Genomic DNA, 12548 nt, shown 5'->3' with positions numbered 1-12548 from the left:
AAAGTCTTACTCTGCTCTTAAAAGCCAGTTTTTCCTCTAGCAGCATCAGCAGCACATTGCAGAGGCAGTACAGGTAGGAGCCCTTCCCTCAGTACCCATTCCTGGAGCTGTATTCATCTTGGCAGCTTCCCCACAGAGAACCAGAACAAAGCCTAAAGGGCTCAAAGCAGACAAGGAAAGCTTTAGTCTGAAATAGCCCACCTTGGCTAGGGATGAACAGCAGGAATCCACATGGCTTCTCTCCTTTATCCAGCTGAGTGAGGAACAGGCAGCTTGAAAGAGGTCAAGACATCTTCATAATTGGTGGGGAACTTTCAGATTAGACTTGAGTGGGGAGGTTGTGACACTGCTGCCCTTCACTGCAGCTGGCAGTAGGTGACTGGTGAGTGTGCTCAAGCCTGCAGGGATAATCAACTCTTTATGGCCTGCTGTGGCAGAGCTGCTCCTGGAGGAGCCTGGCTGGGCTCTCCCTGGGTACTGTGTCACTGGGTACCCTGTCTGCTCTGTCTGGCTGAACAGAAACTTAAAAGGAGGGAGGTAATGACACTACCATTGAGCAGTAATTTTCAGCTGGGACTTTAGAGAAATTACATACATGAGAAGAGGATGTCACATCCTCCCAAGGAAGGTGTGATGGCACAGCAGCTCACTCAGGGTTAAACGCATCCTTTCAAACTCTGCTACTCCTTAGAGGAGTTGCACATACCTGTTATGGGTGGTGTTGCCACACCTGAGTAGCCCCAGGTCCACACCAACTCCACAAAGAACTGGGTCTGAAAAAATGCTACCATAGCAAAGATGAGCTGGGTATGAAAACTTGAAGACGATGGAGAAAGTGAGATGAGCAGAAAATGTCAGTAGCAACAAAAGCTGGCCATAAAAATGTACTGGGAACATGCTGGCTCTCCTAGAGTTAAGCTTATCAAGTCTTGTACAAGTGTTTAGAGCAGACAGGAATAATTAAATCTAGGTGTAATTACATGTTAGTTGTGGCTGATTAAGTATGCTAATTAATCTGCAATTATCATTTGGTGGGGGGAGATAATGGAACACAGGTAAAACTGCAGCGATTTAAGGAAATCCTGGCTATTGTTCCAAAGGAGGAGGGCTCTGAAGGGAAATGCCTGGGAGGTCTCTGAAGGGAAATGCCTGAGCAGTGATGTGGGTGAGGGAGGGTACAGAAATGCTGCTGGGGCTACAAAGGAGGGTTGTGAAATACAGCCTAGGCCAAGGCCAGCAGGGGTTGTGGTTAAAGGTACAAAGGGCTTTGGCACCTGAACTGCAGCTTCAGCAGGGCTGAGGCACTTGGCAGCCTGGCTTTCTCCCTGGGAAAAGAGCAGCATACACCCAGAGAGGTGTACCTCAGGGAGGGGCAGAACAGTTACCACTGAGCCTGCAGAGCTGCCATGAAGGCATTTATCAAGGAGATAGAAGAGGTGGGTGTAAAACTCCTCAGGCTGAAGAATGCACCGAGTCTTCACTTGCACTTTTGGCTGCTCATTCAAGGCAGGGATTAGACTTACTAGCATGAAATGAGAAGAATGAAGTAACCACCCACTGCCAATGGGTAGCACCTAAATGCAAAATGGAAGTTTGTCGTCCTTGGACAAAAAGTCACAGGGAAAGAATGAAGTGATGTGTGAGTGTGTAAAACATTGGGACAATTGGCATAATGAAGCTGTGTGGAGCTAGTGGAGCATAACTGAAGGGTTAAAGGCTCAGCTATGAGGTATTTCTTTTATTGCAGGTGTGTCTTGGGGCAAAGATAAATGAAGGCTCACAGACTTCAAAGACATTCCTACAAACATCACCTCCCTCACACTGCCCTGGGTCTCTTACCCAGGCTTTTCTCAGTAATCACTGGCCATGTGGAACGACACAAGAAGCACGAGAGAAATGATAAACAGCTGTTGAAAAGCAAGCAATCACTCATGACAAGACACCCCTTGGAACAGTACGCCGGCCAGAGCTTTATTTTCAACAGCCCATACAACCAAAAACCAAGAGCAACAGCAATGATGTGTGTGCATGTGTGTGACTGATACACTGCAGTACCCAATCACGGCATACAAAGTTTGCCAATAAATTAAGGAGTGAAAAAAACAAACACAGTGCATACCTAAAGATCATCAGTACATAAGTGAAACACAGCCTAAGTAGAAGTATTTGCATATCCTCTAGCTGTTTTAACATTGCCCTTTCAAAGCTAACCAAACCATTCTTGCTCTGTGCAGACTATCACACAAGCACTGGGCTAAATCGTAGCTTCACCCCAGAGACAATTCCCTCGTAGGGGCAGGAAGGCAGGTCACACCCTGAGAATCAACACTTGCCTTCCTGTGTACCCCTGGTGCAGGCAGGAGGCGTGGCAGGCACTCCTGGATCACTGACACAGCTCCAGGGCTCGGGCAGCACTGGCCGTGTCTCCCCAAGGAGCGCTGCCCCTGCGCAGATTTGAGGGGGTACCTTACTTGCATCACTGAGTTACAGCCCAAGCTTATTCCTGCTACTGCTTTATCATTGGTTTCATCTGGACCTTAAACATCCATCTATCAATAAATAAAATCATTGGTTTAGCAAGCATAATAAAATTACACCTCCCACTGATAACTGTTTGAGAAGCTCTCCGTCTTACCCCCTACACAAGCCTCAAGAAAATTACTTTCTTTTCCCTCAGGCTCAGTGAGGTTTCAAGTAACAATTTTCAGTACTGCTTGGACAAGACACAGGCTTGGTTTGGAACCCTGATTCTGGCTACAGGGTCAAAACATTTCCACACTTCTACACTCCAATGTATCAAGTCCATGACTGTGCCATTTTCACCTGCGAGCAGCAGAAGAGGGAACAAACAGCACTTGCTGTTATTTCCTCTCCAGGTGACTGAAACAGTCCTTTTACAAAGCCTATCAACCTAACCCAGCTAAAATGAAAAGCAAAAATGTCACTCAAGTCAGAACCAAAGCCTGTGTGTATCAAGTTTCACATCAAGAGTTCTTATCCACAGCCACTTGCTCTAACAAACCTCCTTAAACACAGCCTTGACTTCCTTCTCCTACAGGCCAGGACAGAACAGTCTGAGATAAACCATATCTTCCTCCAACTGAGTACTTATAAGGCACTAAAATTAAGCCACAACCAAAAAGCCCAAAAAAACCCCACAAACCCAAAAAGAAACCCAAATAAACCGACCCATAAAGAAATTAAAATTTGGCTATATGAAATAGCAGCAATTTTTTTTTTTCAGTGGTCTACAAAGCCAGAACATTGATACTTTGGGGCAAAAAAAAAACCAATGCACTGTTGGCCAACTACAAAACACCTAAAAAACCTACATCCATTCGCACTTCATAATCAAAATCAGTACAAATCTGATAGGCACAAGTAAAAAGCATCTTCTTCACACCTCAATGCTCAGTTTTCCAGCAGAAGCCACGCCTGGGGAGCTCAGCTGCTGTGCAGGACAACGTGAGCAGCCCAGCACCACCACCACACAGCTGGAGCATGATGGAATGTGGATGAGCCACTGCAGAGCTGCTCCAGGACACTGACTGGAGGCAAATGTTTTTAACAACATGATTAATTAGACAATGTGTTCAGCTTTGGCACCTATTTCTGAGCCCTCCCTCCCTTTTTCAGAAGTCGTGTTAAATATAGCTGTGGTACACAGCTGGTCTAACTCCAGTGTCTTCATCCATTCCCATTATTTTTGTTCTGCTTGGAAATAGGTGAACTCACCTATGTCACTACATTAGATACAAAGGCTAGCACTTCAGATTTCTTAAAAACAATCACTCTGAGTTTGGAAAACTGGTTTTAAAACATACGAAGAAATACTAAACATAAACGTGTAAAGCAGGAATTCATACCTTTAAACATCAATAAGAATGAGCTTATTTGGAGAGCAATAAAGCTTTTTTTTTTTTTTTAGGATATACTGACTAGCTATAGGTAAATTCCTCTTTCCCTGATTGCTTGGTGAGCCCAGCCAGGCTCAGTGCCTTGCAGCTTTGCAGATTTTGTCATACACTTCTGGAAAGGCATCCTTGCAATTCATCTGCTCCCTCAGCTTGTGGTACAACGAGCCATCAAACATATCCCAGAACTCCTCACGGGTCATGTAGCAATCTGCATACAGCATCTGGAAACTGGAGAGAAGGGAAAAGAAGAGACAGAGATCCAGTGTTAATTGAGCCACAAGATTTGATACAGAAGATTTTTAAAAAATTCAGTGCAAGCTATGAATAGCAAATACTTAACAAAAGAAACATCAGCAATGTTTTTTAAAAACAAGCAGATACAATAGCTCACATGGATTATGCTGGGACACTAAGCCAATTATGTTTTGTGGATTTAGGTTTTTTTCTTCTGCCTATTTTCTTAGGATCCATGTAGGTGCAGTCATAGAATCTCATATTTGCCTGCATTACAATATCCATTCAAGAGAGATGTAACAATACATCCTTTGACTTTTTCATTTCTGTGGACATTGAGAATAGAACTAGGAAGGCAAGACATCACCAAATGAGACCAGGCCAAGAAGACAAATTCATAGTGTAAACAAAGCATGGTGTAACAAAGGTCCATTTACAAATTAAATCCTTCTGCTGCTGTCGACTCTTCCTCACTTCCATACTGTGCTCTCTAAGCTGCAGCTACCATTAGAGTACAGCAGCAAAACACAACCTAACATAAAAGCTCTATTGTTTTGTGTGATTACAAAACTGGAGGATTAAGAATTTATCCATTACTCATTTCCCAGTGACAGGTAGAAAACAGACCAAACTTTGTCAGTAAAGAGGTTTAAATTAAAATCTTAATTTCAAGTTAATGAAAAAAAAAGCTTAAAATTAACTTTGGGTTGCTTTGTTCTCTGGCAAATCACTTCATGCAGCTCAAAGTCATTTGCAGCCCCCAAATCATCTCGAAGCAGCCTTGCCATTATTGCTCAGCCACATGGGACATGATCACTGTTAGACTGAGAAGTAGGTCAAAATAGAAATGGGGATAAATTACCCTGATGGTGTAAAAATACCGTGTAGTTGCTTTTTGTTCCTGAGAAACCAGCCTGTGGCTGCTTCTCCACTGACACCGCTCCAGCAAATTAGGCTGGCTCGAGTCCGTGACAGATGGTGGGCACATGGCTCACACCCACTGTGGTCCTGTAATAAGAACCCAGGCAGGGAAAAGGAAGCTCTGGAGCACAAGTTTTGAGGGAGGAAAGAATGCCACCAGCACACAGGGACTGACAGCAGGGACAACCCAAGGCTGGCCCCCTGGGCAAGGACATCGTGCTGCAAGGACAGGGCAGAGCCGCTCCGTGATGCTGCAAGGATTCAGGGAGAGCAGTCCCAAGGGCAGGCAGGGAAGCTGTCCAAACTTTTGGGAGTCCTCAATGATGTATTCCAAGGATGTATTCTGTAGCAGCAGACTCTGCTCTCAGAGCTGAAAGGTGACTTGAAGTCACCCAGCTCCCAACTACACGGCAAGAACTTCAGCCAGTGTGTCCTTTTGTTTGGTTGGTTTTGCAAGCAAATAATAAAGTGAAATCATATTTGAAACCCACCTAAATTAGAAATGTAAATTAGTTTTCAATTATTGTGGTGGTTAAATTAATGCAATATTAAATATTAAAGCTCTGTGGGGTAAATAACTGTGATTAAACCACATGGGTGAGAATTATATTACATTTTCTCTGTTCTGAGGAGTGGGGTCCTTACCCGTGCACACTTCTTACAAACTTTTCCATTTGCCTCATTGAAGCCCTGGCTTCAAATTGTTTGCTTTTAGGCTCTCCATAAGCTCCTATATCCACGTAGAGCTCGGTTTCATTTCCTTTGGGATGGACCATACCAGGATTGTTGGGAAGTATGAAAGGACATAACCAAATAGGGTACACCTGCAGGGCCAGGAAAACACTTTATCAATTTTTTTTTTTACATACAATCATCCTTTAAGCTCTTCATTTTGCCACATTTTTTAAAGAGTTAAGAAAACTTCCTCCCAATCTCAGACTGAAACCTTTGCTTTCAGCTCTGCCTTCCCAGCTGTCCTGGTGTTGTTTTTAGCTGGACTTTCTAATGACCATAACACAAATAGATTGAAAGTGTCCTCCTAGAATTACATCTCCTCCCCTTGAATACTTGAAATTAGAAGGGGAAAAAAAACAACAAACCCACAAACTGAGCTCAAATAACAACTGAATAAACATTCTGAGCTAAAAGAGAAAGAGGTGTTTTCTTTTCCCGGTCAGTCCAAAATGGAAATTATCAAAATTGAAATTCTACACTAACTAAAATAAATTCAGAAATAAAAGCAAGAAAGGGAAATGAAGCTCCACAGTTGGTGTTTAGTGAGATCACCAATCATTTTAAGTGAAGAGCAGTTCAAATTTTAGTAAGTGATAAAATCTTTTAGAAGTGTTGGCTTCTACCAAAGCTCGAATCTGATTTAATTTTCCTCTTTTTCAGAAAGCTATGTTTATTTCTACTGCAGCCTTGCACCATGGACTCACAAAGCACAGCACTCTCCAGGACACAATAATGACCTTTTACACAAGCAGGACATTCTGTCTTAAGATCAACAGTCACAGTTCTTATCACAAACAACCCAAGATTTGCTGCGTTCTGGGGAGATGTGTTCTTACATTAAGGTCAACGTGGAAGGTCTGGATTGATTTTTCAAGGTTCTTCATTGGCACCAACATGTCCTGCACAACGTGGTGCTGCTCATACAGCTTCCTAATGGCCTCTCCTTGGGTGAGCTTTAACAGAGAGATTTTTGGGGGGACCATCCAGCCAAACAGGTAACGGAACACAGGGTTATTGCCAAAAGGAATGATGTCCTGCAGAGAGCAAAGAAAAAGAGTTTGACTCAAGAAAGTGTAAGTGGACCAAAAAAACACTTCAGAGTCCTCAGGGCAATATTAAGCCAGATTTTCAATAAGTTTAATTGCTGATAGTTTGCTGTAGTACGACAGTACAAATTAGCAGATTAGAGGGGCCCTGCCCCACGCCTCCTCTGGTTACCACTGATTTTCAGCTGGATGAATCACAACATACCCAGCCCCAAATAATTTCAGAGATCTATTATCTTGCAACAGCCAAGGGAGGAGTGCACAAGGAATTAACCTTCCAGAAGTTTTGCAAGAATAACTAAATTTCTCCAACATATTTCAAAGCTGTAAAATTTTAATTACCACCTGCACAGCCAACAGCTGTTTACCTTCTGCAGGAGCTGAAAGGATCTGGTACCTCAGTCCAGAAATTCAAAATGTAGTAAGAGGAGTATTTCAGAATGTCAAGTAAAGTTTTGCGTAAGTACACATGACAAACACATTTATGAAATTCAAAGTAATGACCTAATGACAGTTACTTTATGTGGGGGAGTTCTTCAGCTAGCATTTCACATCCATGTTTTTTCTCACCATCTGAATTTGAAAATCACTCAGTAGGTACAAAAATTTAATGCTGAAATACATATTTAAGGTCTAAATTGAGAAAAGTACTGAACCAAAAATCAGGAGTTTCTGATATAATGCCTTGTATGTGAAGAAGTATCTTTGGATTTGCTGTACCCAAATGCAAGACTTGCCATAAACTTTGCTGTTTTTTTCTGCCATGAAAGACAGAAGTTATACCTCCTCCACTGTGAAAGGGCAGAGTACCTTCCTGCAGATATATTTGAATTTTGGAACTGGTCTTACTTGGAGCTCCCAGAAGATGCTGCGAGTATGTCTGTGGTAATAATGTCTGGAAGGAATGTATTCTACTCCAGTCCTGTCAGCTTTCAAATACTTCTCCACATGCTTAAAGAACCATGGCTTGTAGTAGTTGCCAATTCTGTTTATCTACAAGAAAACATGCATTCATTAGGTAACAATTACTCCTTGCTAGACAACAGAGCATGTCCCCAAATTCCTTTCCTGGGAGGAACCTGTGTTATACCCTCTGGATAAGACTGTCACAAGACATCTAGGGAGCCTTCACTCCACCACCTGCAAGGCTCCTTCTTGCCTTTCTCGCCATTAAGTTTTAAGTAAGGCTTGCACTCACAAGATATTTAAGAGCCCATGAATGTGACAGAACTGAATTCCTAAAATGCCAATCTCTAAACCCACCATTAATCCAAAATCTCACATGGCAGAGAGGAAACATCTGGGTGGAGGCTTGCATGAACACTTAGCATGACCCTCCTGATGTGTTTTTATTAATAATAACAGAATTAAAAGCTTGCTGGGAAGAGAGTTACTCTGAATAACTGCAGCATTGTTCAGTCTGTGAGAAAAGATCCTTCTTTTCCTCCTCAGGTACTGCAGAGAAGAGGCTGTAGACTGAATTATTTGCTAGAACAATTAAATTAGTGGGTCATTTCTCATCAATGAAAGAGATTCAGAGAACAGACTCTGTTATAGTAGGAAAAGGGTTATACTTTAAAATATTCTGATGGACTGATGCAAATTTTAATCCTATGTTAAGAGATTGTTCCCATTTTATAATGGTTTTATCCTAGTATAACTTCAGTTAGACTTTGGGAGCATTTTTTCCATTGTAACTTCCCTTCAGTTACCTTGCTTTGCTCAGCTTCATCAGTCAAGACTCCTGTCATGATGACTGCTTCATCCAAGGAATACAAAAGTCCTTCCACAAAACTATTCTCCTTTTTCTTAGACTCTTCAGTGAACTTCTCACAAATCTTCTGCAGTCCTCTTACTGGCTCGTAATGTATTTTGACATATTTCTTGGCAGGAATCATTTTTATTTCTGCTGCAACCAGGAAACCCAGAGTACCACAAGACCAAGGCACTGCATAAAATAGGTCTGAGTTTTCAGTCTGCAAAAAGTATGTCATACTAAATCATATATCCACACCAACAACTGTCAATGACATTGTAAATGATAGCAAAGTAACATTTTGTCTTACTGGTGAACATCTCACAAGGCTTCCATCAGCAAGAACAAGTTCATAGGCCACACAGGTGTGCTGAAAAAGTCCATAGATATGGGATGAAGACTCAATGCCAGTTCCCATGATGAGGCCACCTTATCAAGAGAGCACACAACAAATCAAATGAAACACACTCTAAAATGCAGGTGATTTATGACAGCAAACCCCCACTTTATAGGCTCTTCTAAGACTATTTAAAAAAAATGGAAGTGCTTATAATATAAATACCACAAACAACATAAGGTTCAACAGACTACTTCTAGAACCTTTAAAACAATGCAGTGTTTTACTGTATAAAAAAGCCTAATGGAAGTGCAGCAGAATCAGTCTCTTGTCATCAGCAACCCTTACCTACTGTGAGATCATCAAGCTCTGGCACCACAGGAATGGTCCAGCCCATGGGATTCAGGTATGCAGTCAGCTGGCCCATGGACACCAAAGGCTCCACACGAACTACCTAAAAAGCAAAAACACCCAAATCCCAAGTTCTCAACAAACATAAATTAGGAGTTCAGCATTAATGATGACAAAATATGGCTAACCGGATACACTTCCATCTGTTATCAGAACTCAGAGACTCACTTTCCTAAGAGAGCTACTAAAAATAGTGGGAACTGTTTAGTGATTCCTCCTCTGCCTCAACATCTTGTTGCTCAGTGCCCAAACCCATAAATCAATCTGGTCTTTTAGACTTCAGCACATAAAAGCCAAGCAATTCCATATGCTGGGTTTTTTAAGATAGAACGATCCAAGCACACATTGCAAAACCTTGAAATTCGACAGGTCTGCTACAAAATTTTGTTCTTTGTGGAATCTAATCCCTTCAGCTATGAGTATTGTAAAGAAAACTGTAAAAACCCATTACAGTGAATGCTTTGTGGTGGAACTTGTTACCTGTCTTTCAGTGTCTACTTCCAGAACGTCCATTAAATTGATCATGATGTTCTTGTGAGTCTTCTTGTACTTGCCCACACGGAGTGACACGGTGAGCCAGCCGGGCCGGCCTGTGCACATGTATCTCTTGCTGCCTTCCTTCTTCCATTCCCGGACCTGCAGGAGCCAACAGCTGTCAGAGCTTTGGAAGTCTCTTTGCAGAACTCTGAACTTCTAAATAAAGTTTGGCCAGAGTGGTTTAGTTATGTAGAAGACACATTTTTAATATCGTGTAGATCTGGGGTTTTCTTCTGGGGGAGGATTCAGAAAGATAACATGACACTAACAGAGAGTTAAAAAAGCGTCCTCTACGGGAGGTGTTATCAGTGTTATAATCTTAGTTCTAATCCAAAACACACAAAAAGTGGGCTGAGCCTGCAAATGACCACGCAAAGAGAGAAAACCTGCTCCAGTGGAAGCAACCTTGAGCAACCTGGTCTAGTGGAAGATGTGAGGTTGGAATTAGATGATTTTAAGGTCCCTTCCAACCCAAAGCCTCCTAGGATTCTAGCAAAAGTTGAGAAGGAAAATGTGTAAGCCATACATATGAGTCCCGAATTCTTCAAAACCACAGTGGTTAACACCTAGAGAACAACCAACTGCATTTTCTCCAAAGCTGGGTTGCTACTACAGCTGGTAAAAAACCCAAAACCCAATGAACAACCCCAACAACGCCATGCACATTAATACCCATCTCTATCTGTGATGGGAGACAAGGCAGGAAACAGAAACGGGCGTGACAGAATTGCCACGAATACCAGAGGGCACAGAATCACTACAGACATCCGCATTTCTGGGTGGAGCAAAACTTTAACATGGAGCACCTCCTGGAACTTCGCTTTTCCCCGCTCGGGCTGGACTTTGCCCATCCCGGCACGCAATGGAACGGCGTGGGGAGGCAGGGCGGGGATGGAGGGATGGCAGAGAACGGGACGAGAGCACGCTGTGCCCCGGCCAAGCGGGGGTCCCGCGGTGCGGGTGCCTCACCTGCTCCTGGATGTGCCGGACGCGCTGGGCGTGCTGCCGCGGCGCGCTGTGCAGCCGCCACACGGCCCATGCGCGCAGCTGGTAGTAGATGTCGAAGAGGATGGAGAGCGGCAGGAGGAAGAAGCAGACGAAGACCCAGCGGTGGTGCACCAGCACGGCCTCCAGCCCGCGGTGCCGCACCCACAGCAGCAGGAGCAGCAGCCCCGCGCCCACCGACCACAGCGCCGACATGACGCCCACCGCCCGCTCGCGCTCCATCACGGCCGCGCTCCCTTATGGGACCCCGCCATGCCGCGCCCGCCGCTCGCGCGCTCGCCGCCCGGGCCACGCCCCTCCGCCCCCATTGGCCGGGGCGTGAGGCGAGGGGAGGGCGGCGGCCAATCGGAGAGCTCCGCGGAGATCGGACCAGGCGCTGAGGGCGCTGATTGGCTGCGCGCGCCCGGCCCGGCGCTCCCCCTCATCGCCGCGGCCGCCGGGGCCCCCCCCGGGGCGGGGGTGTCACCGCCTGGGGACAGGGGGGAGCCCTCAGACCCGGGCAGGGCTGGGAATGGGCACCGGGATAGCGTCAGACCCGGGCAGGGCTGGGAATGGGCACCGGGATAGGACAGGGCTGGGAATGGGCACCGGGACAGGGTCAGATCCGGGCAGGGCTGGGAATGGGCACCGGGATAGGGTCAGACCCGGGCAGCGGGCAGGGCTGGGAATGGGCACCGGGATAGGGTCAGACCCGGGCAGGGCTGGGAATGGGCACCGGGATATGACAGGGCTGGGAATGGGCACCGGGATAGGGTCACATCCGGGCAGGGCTGGGAATGGGCACCGGGACAGGGCTGGGGATGGGCACCGGGATAGGGCTGGGAATGGGCACCGGGACAGGCTCAGACCCGGGCAGGGCTGGGAATGGACACCGGGATAGGACTGGGGATGGACACCGGGATAGGACAGGGCTGGGAATGGGCACCGGAATAGAGTCAGATCCGGGCAGGGCTGGGAATGGGCACCGGGATAGGGTCAGATCCGGGTAGGGCTGGGAATGGACACCGGGACAGGGCTGGGAATGGGCACCGGGATAGGGTCAGACCCGGGCAGGGCTGGGAATGGACACCGGGACAGGGCTGGGAATGGGGACCAGGACAGGCTCAGACCCTCGGGCAGGGCTGGGAATGGGGACCAGGACAGGCTCAGACCCTCGGGCAGGGGCGGGCACTGGTCCTGAGGCAGGGGCTGAGTGGGATACACGGCAGAGGACAAGGGCTGAGGCAGAGGGGACCCTCAGTCAGGGCAGGGGACAGAGCCTTGGTGGTGCTCTGGTGGCCCGTGTCTCCTGGGCAAGGGGTGCACCCTGGTGCCTTTAGGTTGGGGTGTGGAACAAAACACCTCTGCATCCCTCACCTGTGCATCCCTCACCTGTGCATCCCTCACTGTGCATCCCTCACTGTGCATCCCTCACCTGTGCATCCTCACCCGTGCATCCCTCACTGTGCATCCCTCACCTGTCCATCCCTCACTGTCCATCCCTCACTGTGCATCCCTCAGCTGTCCATCCCTCAGCTGTCCATCCCTCACCTGTCCATCCCTCACTGTGCATCCTCACCTGTGCATCCCTCACTGTGCATCCCTCACCTGTGCATCCCTCACTGTGCATCCCTCACTGTGCATCCCTCTGCTGTGCATCCTCACCCGTG

The 12548-nt window shown here is 46.2% G+C and overlaps 1 protein-coding gene across 1 annotated transcript; it reads right to left on the bottom strand.

Moving 5' to 3' along the window:
- Positions 1 to 1946: 1946 nt before the first annotated feature.
- Positions 1947 to 11202, bottom strand: DHCR24 (24-dehydrocholesterol reductase). Its single transcript, XM_033067892.2, has 9 exons — positions 10864 to 11202; positions 9838 to 9993; positions 9295 to 9400; positions 8920 to 9038; positions 8566 to 8829; positions 7703 to 7846; positions 6644 to 6841; positions 5718 to 5896; positions 1947 to 4145 (listed from the first exon to the last, which is right to left on the bottom strand). The coding sequence occupies exons 1-9, from the start codon at positions 11119 to 11121 to the stop codon at positions 3992 to 3994; spliced, it is 1578 nt and encodes a 525-aa protein (XP_032923783.1). The 5' UTR covers positions 11122 to 11202; the 3' UTR covers positions 1947 to 3991.
- Positions 11203 to 12548: the final 1346 nt, after the last annotated feature.

This window comes from Catharus ustulatus, chromosome 9 (assembly GCF_009819885.2).
Source record: "Catharus ustulatus isolate bCatUst1 chromosome 9, bCatUst1.pri.v2, whole genome shotgun sequence".
NCBI classification, from domain to species: domain Eukaryota; kingdom Metazoa; phylum Chordata; class Aves; order Passeriformes; family Turdidae; genus Catharus; species Catharus ustulatus.
Note: the sequence above shows the minus strand (reverse complement) of the source record. Positions and strands in the feature narration are given on the sequence as shown.